The 18,484-nt window shown below is 34.6% G+C and overlaps 1 protein-coding gene and 2 pseudogenes across 1 annotated transcript; all 3 read right to left on the minus strand.

The window, feature by feature from the left end:
* Window positions 1-563: 563 nt before the first annotated feature.
* Window positions 564-1,896, minus strand: LOC123904204 (annotated as a pseudogene).
* A 2,715-nt stretch (window positions 1,897-4,611) lies between these two features.
* Window positions 4,612-10,024, minus strand: LOC123908171 (amino acid permease 4-like). The gene is made up of 7 exons (XM_045958719.1): window positions 9,093-10,024; window positions 6,322-6,561; window positions 6,114-6,207; window positions 5,706-5,926; window positions 5,479-5,618; window positions 5,161-5,394; window positions 4,612-5,054 (listed from the first exon to the last, which is right to left on the minus strand). Exons 1-7 carry the CDS (start codon window positions 9,262-9,264, stop codon window positions 4,692-4,694), a joined length of 1,464 nt encoding a protein of 487 aa, XP_045814675.1. The 5' UTR covers window positions 9,265-10,024; the 3' UTR covers window positions 4,612-4,691.
* A 6,223-nt stretch (window positions 10,025-16,247) lies between these two features.
* Window positions 16,248-17,111, minus strand: LOC123908172 (annotated as a pseudogene).
* Window positions 17,112-18,484: the final 1,373 nt, after the last annotated feature.

Consider the following 18,484-nt stretch of genomic DNA (forward strand, 5'->3'; position numbering starts at 1 on the left):
TAATGAATGTGACACATTATGTGTTTTTAAACACAATACATGATGTGTTAATATACTGTTGGATGCATGCGTCAATGTGCTTTTAAACTACTTTTCGATCGTGTCAACAATAAAAAACTACTTTTCGATTTTCACATTCCAAAGCTATTTGCATTCTCATGTTTTGTTTTCACGGTACAAATAGAACTTGGAGTGGTTGAGAATCAAATAGAGGACATAAGTAAACTGTACAAATGTAATGTCTTTGCAAGGGGTAATTTAGTGAAAATAACAAATTTCTTAGTGTGAAACAAGATAAGCCGGAGAGAATATATCCCTTAAAATCCGGGTATTTAACTCTTTAGAAGTCAATATTTTTTTTTCAAATGCAAATTTTCCACCTGGATTCCTTACCATGTGCCAAACACAAGTTAACAGGATTATTATTATTATTATTATTATTATTATTATTATTATTATTATTATTATTATTATTATTATTATTATTATTATTTCAAAATGATTTTTAACTTCTATAAAAAATATGAAAGAAAACAAATGCATCCAAAACAAAAACTATCTTGACATTTGAAAATGCCCATATACACCAAAATCAACCACTTAATTACTGTTGGGCACATGATATTACATTTTCAACCACTTTGGCTTAACAATCTTTTTCTTGGCCAGTTTTCGTTCTTCAACAGCAGGAGCTTGCACGATAGGCTCAGCAGACACCGGAGCAGATTGTAATGGCTTAGACGTCTGACCTTGATCATTAGCACTCTTCAAAGACATCACTTCTTCTAGTAGGTAAGCGCCATCATCGCTTCCATCACCTAAATATCACATTAACACCGAGTTAATAAATATATCAGTGCAGAAAATATCTTGAAGCTACATGTTGAAGCGTTTGATAATCGCGCAATTGAAGGGAACACCAATGTGCTTTCAAACGTATGATAACACTGGGTTTGACACAAAATAAACAACCTAAACACCATGCTATGGCATGACAATGGAATGAACAACAACATCAATGGTAGGCATGAACAGAGAACATATAATAACTTGCATTGTAATATCAGAAAGTAAGACATGATTCTCACTCACCTTTTGAAACATCGTATGAAAAGTACACAATGGCTCCAGGACAGAATCCAGCAGCATAGAAATCCTGAGATACATCTCTGATCAGCTTCTTTGGCGGCGTAGTATCTACATTATAAAAAACAATGTTATTGATTAAAGTTCAGGGCAGGGTCAAATCAACTTTCAAGATGATCAAATCTTCTAATTCACAAAAAAGATGAGTTGCTATGAATTAGGCATTTTGATAAACACCTTACTTAAGCGCTTATTAAATAAGTGTTAATAGTGAGAGTTTATGTCATCAAGGGCCAGTTTGAATTGACTTATTTTTGAGATTATGCAACACAACTTATATAAATAAATAAGTTTTTAAGTATTATTTATAACTTTGTTAAGGTATTTTATGAAACAATAGCTTACGAAGATATCAAAATGCTTACATAAGTAAAATGGCTTTCTGGTTGGGCAATCACTTTATTGAGGAGATCAATTAAATTCTGGATGGTATCTGAAGGTTGAAAGGTAGCTTCCAATGTGTGATTATCAGGGAAGCGAACTCTAATTACAGCCTGAAAAACAAGAACAAACCAAATGATAAGTTTTCTTCTTATTGATCTGATTTATATTCCTATTCATGAAAATCTAATTAATTACCTTGGTTATTCTTGACCTACGAGCCGCCGCATCTGCTTCTCGGAGTTTTCGAGTCTTGAGAAATTTATCAACCTTTTTGGTAGCCAAGATTTTGTAATAATCTTCAGCTGTGAACTCGTAGAACTCTTCAGGCTCCTCTTGTGCAGCATTTGGTGATGCAGAAAGTGATATAGATTAGATTGACATGGTCTGTTAAATCAAGAACACCTTGTGAATTCTGAACTTTCAGTAACTAACATGGTCTATTAAATAGGACTCAATTCAACACAACAAAATATGATTAGATTGACATCTTAATATAGATTATAATAAACACCTTAATACCCCTTATACAGACTTAAGCCCACAAACACAACTTATACAAACTGATGCACACAAACACAACTTATATAGAAACCCCTTGTACAACATACAATCACTAAATCCCCCATCTTGTGCTTAAGATTCATCATCTTCTATAACTTGGTTAATACCCCAAATAAGAAATTGCATCTCACTCTAATTTAACCATTTTGCAGCAACATGACTTCAGTTTTCGAACAATGTAGCTAGCTAGGTAATTCATTTATCTTGATTGAAATTTGAAAGTTCAGTGCCTTAATGCAGAAGGAAAGGATAAAGGCAAAGAAGCAACTTAAAGAAACAAATGAAGCTGTGTGTTGACAATAACATGAGGTTGAGAGGCCCACCACATACCTCATCATGTAGTTGTCTGAAGAATTGAAAAAAATAATCATGTTGTGAGCAACAATTTCTATTTAAGTTTTTACGCCATGGTGAAAGTATCATTCATCTCTGTGGTTAGCCCCTTGTCTGTTTCGAGACTGCATCAAGGTTATCACTTTCTCGAATTCATCCTTGTCTGTTTCCCTGTTGATAAAACAATAGACAAAGAAAATTCTATCAACAAAATTGAAGACCAAAACTTGATGTACTTTGTAAATATAGCTTATGACATTTTCAAAAGGAAAAATCAGGACACCTACTCATTATTGTCAATATAAGATATTCTAAAAGCCACTGAAAAACTGGATTTTGGTATGCTTACAAAAGTAACAAAAAATGTGTACATGGTGTTCAAAAGCAAGAGGTTTTGTTAATAAAAAAAAAAACTTGAGATCGATAAAGGATTATGCAAATTCAGTTGATTCATGAGTTTAGGGATTTCCTTCAATATCATATAGTACTATCCAGTGCTTCAGTTTGTTCCACAAAATTAAAGAGCATATATAGAAACACTGAAATAAATCAATTCCAACATCTTAAAATTCGAGGAAACGCGGGAATCAATTCAATTCGAACAGCTTAAAATCGAGAAACACGGAAATCTATCAATTATAAAAGCTTAAAATTGAGAAACACCGAATTCTAACAACTTAAAGTCATGCATTGAAACCACACAACACAAAAAATGGAGATACAAATTGAGACAAGCAAGAAACACTGAAATAAATCAATTCTAACAGCTTAAAATCGAGAAACACTGAAACTAGCATGAACACTGTAGTGTAGAGTACATTCTATCAATATCAAAGCTAGCATGAACACTGTAGAGTACTCTTTTTTTTGACAGAAACACTGAGTACATAAAAGAGCACTGCAAAAAAAGATTGATATATAGACCATGGCATAAGTGGTACAACACAAAATTCTAGCTTCCTTTGAGGGACAATGAAATGGAAAAGTTGCAATATTTCTACAGCAAGCAGCCAAGCACAACACAAGCACTTAACATTCCTACTTTTGCTACAGCAAGCACAACACAACACAAGTCCTTTGTAAAGAGTCAGACTCATTTGCTAAAAGGTAGAAAATTAAAACAAAGATAGAATAATCTCCTTGAAATTTACTGCTAGTTATAAATGATAAATAAATAGATAAATCAAATAAGTTGAAGGTATACAATACGCAAGCAAGCAGTGCTTAATTTAAAAAGAATATAGCATCATTTATCATATGAAACTTGAATTCATAAAATGTTAAACATGAAAAAGTATAACATGCCAAAAGCAACATATGCATAATTGGTGATTAGAGTGACTTACAAAAACTTTAAAACCTAGAATTCAGGACAAAAACAACATTATCAAGATCAAATGCACACTTGACTTTTCTCACACTTCAAATTGAGTCCATATGCATACTTGATGTCTGTCTTTGGGAGTTTTCTGTTAAGCATCCTTGTTGGTGTAGACCGAGGACTAGCTATGCTTACAGGAGAAGAACCTGAAGTTATCACTGTAGCAAGATTTGCAGACACTAAAGATGAATACATAGCCAAAGAGCAATGAAGAAATAGCTGAAGCATGAATGATACTCTCACCTAAGCTCAGCGAGGGGCCTATCCAACTCGGAACACTGAGTTTGGAGCATGGCGGCGAATATTTCTGCCAGAGAGAAACACATTCAAAATTAAGTTCATGACATATAGTTCTATTGCATCTATCACAGAGCAAATGGGCATTATATCAAACACCTACAATACATTTTATCTTAATTCTATTTCTATCCCCACTAAATGGAGATAACAAAAGTAAATATCATGAACGAACCTTTTCATCATTCAAAACCATTTGAACAAAGTTTGTTTGGTCCTGATTCAAAAAGTTGGAACATCCCAAATCCTCACAACCCTAATCTCCTTAATTCTCCATGCCTCGCTACCTGGCTGTAAATTGGAAATCAGATCAAACACAGAATTCATTTTGAAGTTCCTTCTGTTACTTGCATCGCAAGCTGTTAGCAAACAGTTACAGCCAGTCTCAGTTAGTTGCAATCCACAAGTTATTAATGAATAAAATTGAACTACAGAAAAAAATTCATAATAAAAAAGAACCACTCTTTATTATAACACAAGAAACAAGATTTGGTACAGATTTTGTTTTCTACATAACCAAAGGGGGAGATTACAACATTAAATTGAAACCTGAAATTACAATCTAAAATTGATTACAATCAAACAGTTTTCAGTTTACATCAAACGATCTTACAATCGTTCCAATAGCAGCAAGTATCGAAATCATGAGGACACATCCATTGAGCATCTGATGTCCTACCCAGCTTCTAGTCCATCTCAGAATTTTTTTCTCTGATAGGTACATTGTAATTGGGAGATAAACGGCCAAGGACCAGAACCCGAAAGCTCCTAATGTTCCAATTATATATGTGAAGGAAGGAAATGCCATGGCCATGCAGGTTGTGAATACAACAAAGCTGGTCCTCCATATTGGACGAAATACTGACAGTCCATCCTCTGTGAAAACTTCACTACCAGACCACCTATGTGCAACCCAATTCTCGACAAACGCAAGAAGTGGTTGCGAAAATACCTAACATAATATAATATAAAGGTGGTTACATTAGATTTATTACATTTTTTTGTTACTTTAAATTATCTAACTAGGGCTTCGTAGTGTAGTAAGATGCAGTTAATACCTGGTATGCCCCAATCAAATGTACAACAACCGCGAGGTTGGCAATGTCGACAAGCCAATATAGGCGGTCATAGTAAAAGGAACCAAACCCGGCCAGTAGGTTTTCAGGTGCATAATCTCCAAAGGATGCATAACCTATGCTTCCACACAGTAGATAAAATGCTGTAACACTCACGATGCTCACCACAGATGCCCTTTTCATTGTATTATGCTCAGCAGGAGATTTTATGGTGTCCTGTGCAACAAAACAAATATGCATTATCCTATGTAATAATTTGCATTTGTGTCAAAAGCTATAATGGAGAAGGAATATGCAAACCTGAATTTCAATGAGTGTAATGGAGAAAGAGTATGCAAAAGCTATTGCCCCTAAAGCTTGTAATCTCTTCCATATTTTCTGTGCGCGAGGGATTGTGTCGGTGCTAATTCCTGTTAAGCTTCTTTTACTAATTCCATTTTCTGAGAGGTGAAAAATTAGAGCAAGATGTTTCATTAAAAAAGTTCATACTAATTTAGTGGTAATATATTTATATGTAAGTTTTGTACCTGCTACTTTGGCCATGCCTAAACCAAGTCCAATTCCAGAGTAAATGAGGGACATGATAGTTGCAATTATGGATAGCCATGATACTTTATTTAAATTTGAGAGATGAGAAAGTACCATTTCGACCAATCCAAATAATATCATGTACATCCTAGATTTACCAGATACATCACATGGATCTTTTGCTTGAGCCACATGCATACAATGTGTCCTTTCTATGGCCCTGAGAAACATTCAAAAAGGTCAATAACACATCATGAATACAATTAATACAAGGAAAGTCTGTATTATAATTTAAGTTACCCAAAATTTTCTAGTGTTAAAATAAGTTCAACATATCAACAAGTTAATTAACTTTATAGAACAAACAACAATACATAACTAATAACACTTATATTTTAACAACTCACATCATACTAGTTGAGGCAGCAATTGTGAATCCAATTGCAATTCCACAGATATTCAGATATTGAAATAGGCCACAAATTTGGACATGTCTTCCTCCTGCCCAAAACAACAACACAATCAAATTTCATCAATACACACACACACACACACACACACACACACACACACACACACACAATTCACATCACAGGTTTTTATCTTGTTACTCACCCAAGATAGACTTGACAGCATCGGTGTATGTGTAACTATTTGTCCGTCCGGTAACCGATTCATCTCTCCTGTAACAGTGTGTTAACAGGATGGAAGTGTAACAGTTGACAGCTGTGAACAGAACCATTGCAATCGGTCCAAAGATCCACCCAAGCTGCGCCATTGCCCATGTCAATGTAAGGACTCCTCCTAAGCTTATCACAGCAGTGGTGATATGAGCAGTTGCTGTCCAAAATGTTCCTACAATGCAACAATTATTTTAGAATTCAGTAAAAAGGTGAATTTAGCATAAATAGTTCCATAATCTATCTCTTTATGTAGTTTGCCAGACTATAATCAAAATATTTAATGTGTGCTTTTCTGAAAGAGAATGTATAGCATAGTAAACAAGGGATCCAAATCCAACAATTCTCCCAAGTCTTATGTATCTTGCAATAGCACCCTGCATAAAGCTTTTATACAATGGCAAATTAAAGGAAGAAACATCCTCAAACCATATCAGTCTTCATTAGTTTCCTTTGATGTTAGGCTTATTCCAATCCAAATTATATATCTCCTTAATTATTAGCTATATGCTCTATAATATACTCTTTAGATTACCTGAATGTTCGATTTTGGTAGTATACCAATAACTCATGTCAACTAGATAAATTACAACCATTTATGTGCATGTTTACAAGAATAGAATTGGCTCAGTTAGATTGCAAAGACTGTTATACTCATGTACATCGATACAGTAAAAAGTGTGCAATTTTGTTTTGTCACAACTTACATGATCAATCTAGCTATGGATGGTATTTAACTACATTGTGTCACGACCTTTGAAAATTAGCATGTCTGCATGATTTCAGTGAGCTAAATCATTGTGATGTGAATCCCTCCCTACTTTAAGGGTTAGCATATATAAGATGCATATTTTGAGTGTGACAACAACAGATCAGGTATATCAATATACTAATATGGAAAATAGGGTCAATATAATATCTTATACAGAATTTCAGCATATTGTATATTTTTATTTCTTGAACTGCAAATACAGTATATTATTGACGAACAAGATGAAGTACAAACAGTACATCATAGTGATACACAAGAATGCAAGTCTCGTCTAACACGCCTAAGAGCAAACAAAAACAAAGTTAAAGAGCAATCCTAAAACAAAAGATAGGAAAGCTATAAAAAACAACCCTGCTCAGCCCCATCTCAAACCTGATTCTACAAATAAAATAAGCAAAGTTGTATAACCTTGTATTCCAAGTTTGATAACTACAAATGCAAAGCAAAGTAATAGCCTAAAGGAACCACCAACTCACAACCCTGCTGACAAACATACTCACAAAGTCCCTCCAACAACACCAAACACCTAGCAGACTAGAAAGAACAACCTGCTACCAACCAGCCACACTGCTTCACCGCTCCAGACACAAAGTCGGCTTCAAGCTCACCTCGTAGAACATGCACTGAGATATTCTATTGTTACCCGTCCCCCATCTCCAAGACAATAATTTAATTTCATCAACTGTTGCCTGAACATCCTCCACTTGATGTGAAAATATTTTCCGATTTCGGGTATTCCAAATTGACCACATGGTTGTAAGCCAAACCAACCAAAGACCTCTTTTACGTTTCTTATAACTAGCACAACCACTCAAAATTTCAAAAAGAGAAGAAATATTTGAAGGAATCACCACCACTAAACTAAACCAACTAAACACTTTTTGCGAAATTTTAACAGCAAAATCACAATGAAGCAGAAGATGAGTAACAGATTCAGCCCTTCCAACACACAGCACACAGTCCACAGACAAATTGGGAGTTATAATCGATTGATGTGCTAAATTTGGTTTTGTCGGTAAACCGTTGTGAAGCATCTTCCACGCCAACACTGCTACTTTTGAAGGCGCTGCACTTTTCCAAATATTCTCGAATACAAACGAGTCTACAATATCATCCCGTCATCCTCATTCAACAGAATCGGAGCAAGCAAGGAATATGCAGATTTAACTGAAAACTTCCCATCATCACTATGTCTCCAAACCCACCTATCCTCCTTAGAAGTCAAGAGCTCTTCCAACACAACAGTTTCCCACTAAAATAACCTTCGCCACCACCGAGAATTCCACCTCCATGTAGTACCATCCCACTCGCCCATTTCCATAACATTACACATTTTCTGTTCCGAAATCAAATAAAGGAGAGGGAAACTTTCACAAAACGAAACAGTTCCTACCCAACAATCTGTCCAAAACATCGTATTAGCACCATTTCCTATTCGCCTACACACCTAACTAGCGAACCAATTTTCTCGAAAAGTCGAGTTCACTGAAGCCACATTCTTCCACCAGTTTGACGCAGAGGACAAAAGAGCAATGTCATCCCAAACCACCCCTAGAAAGAATCCCTTCTCTATATATGTATCCACCAAAACTTCTTTTCACAACGGCCTATCATTTTGTAACAATTGCCATCTCCATTTAGATAATAAACTAAAATTCAACCGCTCGCAGTCACGCACGCACACCGAGCCCACCTTTCTTTTTAGACTTACAAACAACTTTCCACTTAATCCAATTCACTTTTTTAACTCCTTCTACTACACCACCCAAAGGAACTCCCTTCCAATTAAGCATATTGTATATTATGTTGACCGGTTGAGTTGAGTGTATGAATAACTACTTGTTTACTATGCTATACATTGTTGTATGCTATTTGTTGATTATAACTTAAGTAAACATATAATTAAAAAATTGGGTGTTATATATAATTCAAACCTTTTCTCTTGGTGCGGCCATCAACATCAAAGTAGCGGGAGTAGTCGTCGAACTCAGTGGATGCTGGTTGGATTTGGATTTCTTCATTTGCTTCTAATACAGGTTGAATTTCATGCAGATCTGCTTCCACTTCTTCAATTTGGTTATCTGCTCTTGGGGTTGCCATCATCATCAAAGAAGTAGGAGTAGGAGGAATTGTTGTTGAACTGAATTGTTGGACAAGAAGTGCCAAAACCGAGAGAAAAAAAAGTAGACTATAGCATTCGTAGTTATAGATAGCAGATGTCAATGATGAAATTGGGTCTTCAAGTTGCAACTTCAATTGGTTTGGAAAAAGTGAGTTACCATCATTGAACAAGTTGCTTTCACCTTGAAGATATATGGCACTTTAGACATCGTGCATGTTAGCAATGTTGGGATCGCAGGTATCGGTACAATACAAACGTTTATTTACTTTCATACGGTGAAAGTCATTAACCAGTTCAATGTCTTAGTTTTTTCTAACCATTTAATTGATGAGATTATTCATTTGATTCTACACCATTGCAGAGAAAATGTTGTGATTCATAGGAAGGATGGTAAGAAAGCAGTAATTGAGAAGATTCTATATGTTTCTGGTGGCATGAAATGTAGATCAGTTTTGAAGGTTCTGTTCTGTACTCTCTTACTAAGAAGCATCAAATTTTTTTAATTTGTCTTTTACACCAATATGGAAAGTTGCATGGTGGATGGAAATAGAGAAATACAATTTATAAGTAGCATGCATTCAACATCAACTATATATTGATCTCTGAAACACAATAAGTGAACTACATGTATTTATGTCATGTTGCATTCATATAATAATGATATATAAGCTTAATGATAGAGACTGGTTACATCCAATTTTAGTTCATGATATAGACTGGTTGCAGCTAATTTTACTATTTTAATTCATGAAACGTTAGCTTCTTGTAATTAACTGACCCATACAACATGTGCTAGCAACACAATGAGTTTATATTATATTTTGACAAAAGTCAAATTTTGACAATGGTTAATATATAGTTTAAATATGTTAGTTAGTTAAAAATACACCTGCTCATTTTTATTTATTTTTTAGCTTTTACCACCTGTTTAATCTGGTTCGGAGATCAGTTCTAGCATTAAGTGGTTTCAACCCCTCCGATCGCAGTTGTGTTCAACGTCAACCAGCATCACTGAACTAACTAATGATCGGTACACCTGATCATATTTACGAAGATGCGTTTATATCTTCCTTTTATAGGGGTATTCCCTATATGGAAACTATGCCCAATGGGGCTGCTGACCCCACTAACTTAAGATTATTTTCATCAACTATAATTAATATTATTTTGCTATATGTTGTTTTCACACAAGCTCTAGTGTGATGATAACTTACGACCTAATTTGTTATAAGATGCTAAATTATAGAAATGTGTTATACAGGGGTGCATCCATACATGATATATTGGTGTAGCCGAAAAAAATACATTCACAAATTTTATAGTTGAAAAAAATATTTTACGTTTATATATTAGTTGAAGAAATAGCTTTGCATCGAGAAAGCATAAAAAAAAAATAACAAAGAAATCAAATTTATCTAAAATAATTTAATATGCAATTGAGATCCATTAAAATTAGCAGTGTTCAATAAAATGTTTAAACGCTTAATGTTGGTGATTTTCAAAAACATATCAAATGATTTTATATTTGTTATTAATTTTTACATGAATTATCTATTCTATATGATAAAAAAATTACCACTCCTTTAAGAATTTTTTTTTACCACAACTATTATTCTTGATTTCTTGTGGTGAGTGACTTAAGCCCAATTTCTTAGTAAAAAATAATTTTACCGTAAACTCGGTTTACATAATCTAATGTAAACTAATGAAGTTTCCGTACATTTATAAATAAAAAATAACACAGAGCAATGGTTGAATCGTTCTGCTCAGTATTATTTGATAATGCGGGTACATAGAAAAATGATTGAATCGTTCTGCTCAGTATTTTTTTTTTTATTTTTAAAAGAATTGGTTCAACTTGTGAAACCACCTGTTTTCTTCCGTTCCTCCGGTTTTCTGGTTCCTTTCTCGGTTTCCTGGAAGAGCGGTTTTCATCCAAGATCAGTTTTGGTTTTAATAATTACCTTAAATTTAATTTATTGGTGTAAAACACTCTCTTTTTTTATGCAATTAATCATGATCAGTGTATAGAGTAGTGGAAAAAGAAGAGAGGACAAAGTGGCATAGTAGTAGATGATATTCAAATAGCCTTTGCTCATTAGTTTTAAAAGAAGTTAACATATAAGAAGAGGCAAGAGGCTCTGCTGAAGAAAAAAAGGAGGCTGCTTGTTGTTTGATTTTGAAAGGCTGGGGCAAGGTGTTGTTGTTTGTTCCATAACAAATATAGTGGTTATTATATTTTTAGCCATGACCTTGTAACTTTTTTCAAAAGGCATCGAGAACTGAGCGTTCAGAATAGAATGTTACTCTTGTGAATTTGACCTATGTTATTGTAGTGATGATGATTTGAGCTTAAATGTTAGCACTCATGTCAGTGACAACTCAAGAAAAAAAAAAATATATATGAATTGAATGAAATGTGATTCATCTTTTTCCCCCCCTTAAATTCTTCCCTTCATCTTCTTTCCTTGATTCCCTTGACCTTAATGGCTTAAATTTAACTTCTTTCAAAGTGCTCTTGCCACAAATTTCAATTTGGGGATGTTGGGCAATAATTTGTAGTAATTTTTTATTGATTAATATTTTCTTATAAGTTTATTCGACCTTTTTTATTCTCATCATGAATGGTGTCATTCTACTGCATCAAAATTGATTTTATTTATATTATTTGTCTATTCACACAAAAAATTATTTAATTATTAAAATTTGAAAATAAAATATATTTATGATTTCACTTTTTGACACTATAAAGTCCAACAACCATCACCATGCAAGCAAGAGACAGAGTTCATACACATACAAAAGACTATAAAATAAATGAAGAAATTTGGAAACTTTATTAACAAATTAAGTCATTGATTCATTCATTCACCTTACATTGTAGTTAAACTAACACATGATAACAGAATCGTCTAATTAATATATATACTCTCTGTCTTTTTTGGCTTCTATATGATCTATTTAATTAAAGAAGATATGCTATAACTTGTATCTAATGATTCATGGTTAATCTATTACATTTCTTCAAAGCAATCATATATACCTGCTACTGTCAGCAATAATATAAGCAAAGTGAAATTCAGAAGAAAAAAAAAAATCATGGATATGAAAGAATAAAAACACTCTTACATGAACACATTCCACAGATGAAAACTTTAGATTATTTGTTTTAAGTTTAATAAAAAGGTTGAAACTTAAAAGTATAGAGGAGGGGGAAGGTGGATCGTGGTTGACTGACAGGTTGTAAAAGAAAAAGTGGTACCCCCATGGATCATGAGTTACTTAATTACATTTTTAGTTGTCTAATTAAATCACCATCATTTATGTATACATATTACTATTAACGTATCCTTCAAAAATATTACTATTATTAACGTAATTAACTTAGATGTTGGATGAGATGGGTAAGTTGATTGGTTTTGACATGTAGAGTTTTTCGTCCTGTTTCTATAAAGATTTGAGGGGCTATGCACTTAGTTATATACTAGTGTTCTAGGTTGACACATGGTAAAATATGCATTAAACCTAACCCAACCCTAAGCAATTTTGAATTTGAAAAAAAAATTATGCAAGATTTGAGGGGGTATGCCTTGAAATTGTATTTGGGGTTTAATGTCCTCATTTCAATTTCTATATGTTTGTCATTTAATTTCAATTAGACGAGATCGAACGATTTGATTGGAAAAAAATTATTTACTTACAAATGGTAGAATTAGTTGAGACTTAATGATTCTTTCATAAAAACTAGATTTCATGTAGGGATGGCAATTTGACCCATACCCAATGGGCACCCGCAAAAAATACCCATAACGGGTAGGGTAAAAACCCGCATTTTGGGTACGGGCACGGGTATTGGTAATTACCCACAAAAATGAATGGGTATGGGTGCGGGTACGGGTACCTTAGTACCCACCCCGCCCCATACCCACATAATATATTTATTTATTTTATATATGTTTTTATATAATAACATATGTATATCATTTTTAAAAAATACAACAACAATTAAATTATTAGACATTTTTAATAAAAACATTTATTTATAATATAATACAAACACAATGTGACAAGGAAATAAACTTTAACATGATATTGGTAAATTTTTTGTTTATAATTTTTCTGAGTCAACATTAAAATTTTTTTTAAAAAATAATTATATTAAAACGATATGATGTTTTATAATCGATCGATTTATTTTTATCAAAAATGCGGGTAACGGGTACGGGTATGGGTACTTAGGTACCCATAGGGTATGGGAACGGGAACAAAGATCGTTACCCACGCGAATATGGGGATGAGTACGAGTATTTTTTTAATCTGCGGGTATGAGGATGAGTACTATAGTACCCTATACCCATTGCCATCCTTAATTTCATGAGTCAATTTCTCTGACTAGTTGAATTTGAATAGTAGTTAGAGTGTTAAAATATCTTATTCATTCTAATTAGGTGAGATTCGACTTTATTATTGAGAAAATTTGATTCCAAACACGAAATGCCAAAATTCCATCACCATAGCTAAAATCTAATTTTTTTTATTTTTTATTTTAAAAAAGGCAAAGAGAAGTTTATGAGGCATGCTTTTAAAAGTCTCATACAATGCAAAGTAGCTTGCCATTTAGGCAGCTCTAGACTAGTAAGCAGTGCTTAGAAAACAAGACACACATCCAACCCTTTACTCATGGAGCTACCCCAAGACACAACAAGCTCAAGCTTATCCGTGTACAAATCAGTACTTCCATTTATCAATTCAAGTTATTAGGTAGACAAGATAAACCATTGTCAAGCTTCTGGACAAAAAATCAATAGTCAAAAAACAGAAATCTACTTCTCTAAAAATGTCGATCAACAGGTCAGGGAGGACATTTTACATCACACGGGTTATAAACAAATCAATAACATGGACAGGTATTTGGGGGCAAATATTAGTCCAGGCAGAGCTTCTAGGGGAAAGTTTAATAACATCATTGACAAAATACAAAACAAGTTGAGTGGATGGAAGCAACAATGTTTGAGCTTTGCAGGCAGACTTACTCTATCTAAATCAGTTTTGAGCTCTATACCATACTATCATATGCAGTATGCCAAGCTCCCAAAAAACCTCTGTAATGAGATGGAAAAAATTCAAAGGAGTTTTTTATGGGGAGATACTGACCAATCTCGTAAACCCCATCTAGTTGGATGGGACATTTGTTGTCTCCCAAAGAATGAGGGTGGTCTAGGCATTAAGAGACCTCAACATATAAATGACGCTTTTCTTATGAAAATGCTTTGGAATCTGATCAACAAACCAGATGACCTTTGGTGTAAGGTTCTTTATAATAAGTATGGAAGAAATAAGGACTTGAGAGTAACAATAAGCTCTCAACCCTATGACTCTCCTTTGTGGAAAGCTTTGACAGGTATTTGGGAAAAATTCCAGCAGAATATTGTGTGGCAGTTGGGAGATGGAAACAATATCAACTTTTGGCTGGATAAATGGACCCCGAGTGGAACTTCTTTGCTCTGTGTTACTAATCAAATTATTATTGACACGACTCTTTCTGTGAGGGATGTGCTTACCCCCTCAGGAGAGTGGGATTTTGATTTCCTTACTTCTAATTTACCATCTAATTTTTCTTTTCAGGTTCTTGCTATCCCAGCACCTATGGACATAGACGGGAAAGACACAATTGGTTGGGGAGGGACCAACACTAGGAATTTCACAGTTAAAAGTGCTTATGAGAATCAAAACATTAGAGCTCAACCTATTGAGGGAGATTGGAAGGCCGTGTGGAGTTGGAAAGGACCTCATAAAATTCAAACTTTTATGTGGATGGCGGCTCATGATCGGTTGCTCACTAACTTTCGTAGGAGCAAATGGGGTGTTGGAGCTTCTCCCACATGCTCTAGATGTGACAGAGTCAATGAAACACTTATTCATGTTTTGAGGGATTGCCCTGTTGCAACCCAAACCTGGATAAGGTTAGTCCCTTCAAATCAAATCACTAATTTTTTTTCTTCTTCTAATTGCAGTGAATGGATCTTCAAAAACATCAACCTTCAACTGCAAGATATCCAGAATAGGAAGTGGAAAACAATTTTTATGGTGGCGTGCTGGCACATGTGGAAGTGGAGAAACCAAACGATTTTTGAAGATGACTTTCAACGTCCGACTGACCCAACCTACATGATTATCAAGATGGCTGAAGACATAGACAAGTGCATCCACCATCCTCTGAATATTCGCCAATGTGACACTATTTTCATTGGATGGAAAAAACCCCGAGAAGGGTGGATTAAGCTTAACTGTGATGGAGCCTACAAGGATTCTTTGGGTTTAGCTGGTTGTGGTGGACTCTTTCAAAATTCAGATGGTAGATGGATTAAAGGATACTCGCGCAAAATAGGAACTTGTGACGCTCTCTCCGCTGAAATGTGGGGAATGTACTTGGGAATGCAACTTGGTTGGAGACAAGGTTTCTGCCATCTTTAGGTGGAAAGTGACTCAAAAAGTCTGGTTGATATGATCACGGGGAAAGTTAAATTCAATGGTAATCCGCCTACCTTAGTGCGTCGTATACAAGAGCTTTTAAAGTTGGATTGGCAGGTGCAATTCAATCATACTTGGCGAGAGGGAAATAGAAGTGCTGATTGGCTGGCTAATTTCAGCTTTTCTCTTAATTCTTTTAATATTCATGTTATGGAGACTCCTCCAAATGAGGTTTCGAGTCTTCTTTTTGATGACTTTTCTGGGGCTTGCATGCCTAGAAATTTTCATGTAACTCTATAGTTCTTTTCTTTTTGGGCGTTAGCCCTCTTTTACTACCAAAAAAAAAAAACCATCAAACACCCTATTCCTCTTGTCCAAGGTTGTTACGATATGTTATGATCCTCTTATTATAATAATTTATATTGTAATTAAGTTAGGATCATTAGTCTTTATGTGTATTATTTTTATTTTTATTTTTTTTTAACACCAACTACTATTGGTACCAAAATAATTTGCGTTTGGTTAAACTAATGGCCCTTGGCCGGTTCGGTTTGGTAGTGAATTTTGTCATCATTTATAAACATAAGGTTTCAACTTGTGTGGTTAACTTAATAACCATAGTTTGGTTTTTTCTTCAATTAATCATTCAATAATCACCCATTCATCGTCATCATCATTATCATCACCATCATCATCAATCATTCAGCTTGTACTTTGACGAACCGCACATCCAACAACCTGTGCCCATTGTTTCAATCTTGCCTTCACCGTTTCCGGATCATCATCGTTGCCTAATATGGCGATGCCGGAGAAGGAGTGCTGTCACGATCAGAAGCAGCGGAGGAAGACGGAGTAGTTACGGTGGCAGATTTAGCATTAATAGAATCGTGATAACTTCTATTAACAGCGTGATAAAGTTCAAGAGCAGGTAAAGTATCAACAAGACGACGATTACTTTCAACTTCAGGCGAAGATTCAAATCCGAATCCTAATTCGATACAAGCTTTAAGTTCATCAACATCTTCATCAGTAACACTTTTGCTTCTACTACGATTCCTCCAGTGTCCTTTACGACGAAGTCACGCTTCGTCGCGATAAAGATCCGGTGACCACGATCGTTGCTTAAGGAGAGGATTGCCGAGTTCCTTTCTAAGCAACGGTGGACGATTGAAGAGAAAGGCAGGTGGTGTAGACGGCGGACCATTAGAGTCGGACATCGGCGGAGGTCGAGCGACCTCCCGCGATCGGTTAGGGGAAGCTATGGTTAATTAGTCACAACCTAAGCTTTCATCTCGATTCAAACTCTTAATCACTACCCAAATCCCAACTCTTTGCTAATTCCTCTCTTTGATACTTTTCTCTCAAAACCTTACAAAGGACATAAGTCACCTAACATTCCATCAACTTACTATATAGAATGTTGAGTGAACCACCTATGAGTGTATGGCCCACCAAAACATGGGACAAACATCATCATCATAAGACTCACAAATTACCCGTGTGGTCTTTTTTCCTCCTCCTTTTCTTTGTAGTGTTGGTGGTTGTGGTTGTATTGTGCTATCTGGGGCAGCGGTGGTCTACAACTAAACGAGACCAACCACGGGTGGCTCCGCTTTCCGCAGTTGAGATGCAGAATGTGTAGCCGCCGGAGGAGGATTAAGTGGCTGAGCCGGACACGTGAAGCCAAAGAAGGTAGAAGTAGAACTAGCTAGAGAGTATATATTAATTTGTTAGGTTACAATGTAAGGTGAATTAATCAATGACTTAATTTGTCAATAAAAGTTTCCATTTTTCTTCATTTATTTTACAGTCTTTTGTACGTGTATGAAGTATGAACTCTGTCTCTTGCTTGCATGGTGATGGTTGTTGGACTTTATAGTGTCAAAAAGTGAAATCATAAATATATTTTATTTTCAAATTTTAATAATTAAATAATTGTTTGTGTGAATAGACAAATAATATAAATAAAATCAATTTTGATGCAGTAGAATGAAACCATTCATGATGAGAATAAAAAAGATCGAATAAACTTATAAGAAAATATTAATTAATAAAAATTACTACAAATTATTGTCCAACATCCCCAAATTGAAATTTGTGGCAAGAGCACTTTGAAAGAAGTGAAATTTAGGTCAAGGGAATCAAGGAAAGAAGATGAAGGGAAGAATTTAAGGGGGAAAAAGAAGATGAAGGGAAGAATTTAAGGGGGAAAAAGAAGATGAATCAGTAAGAATTTAAAAAAAGTTACTACTATATATATTTTTTGCACACTAATTTTTATTTTTTTTAAATGTTTACTGTGTGATGAAATTAAGACTTTATATTGATGAAATTGTTTGATTTCCTTATCGTGAAAGTGGATATAATGCTTATATTTGTGATACCTTTGAATTTCTTCAGTTTCCATCTCGTGATCGATGCCATAAATTGTGCTTCATTTCCATGTATTTGTTATACTGGACATACTGGACATGGATATCAACAATGCTAAGGAATTAGATAATGAAAAAAGAACATGCATTGACTTTGAGATGTGAATCTCAAAAGATTGTATAATTATTCCTGCAGTCAGGATGATGACACAAAAGATGTATATAATTTACGGTAGATTATTAATAGGAGTCCTATCCTCTAGAACATATTAAATCAACTGAAATTCTATAAACCAATCAAGTATCATAGCAAATTCAACTTCCTCTAAAATACTGTCAACAAATTCCATATTTTACTTTA

Source organism: Trifolium pratense, linkage group LG2 (genome assembly GCF_020283565.1).
Source record: "Trifolium pratense cultivar HEN17-A07 linkage group LG2, ARS_RC_1.1, whole genome shotgun sequence".
NCBI lineage: Eukaryota > Viridiplantae > Streptophyta > Magnoliopsida > Fabales > Fabaceae > Trifolium > Trifolium pratense.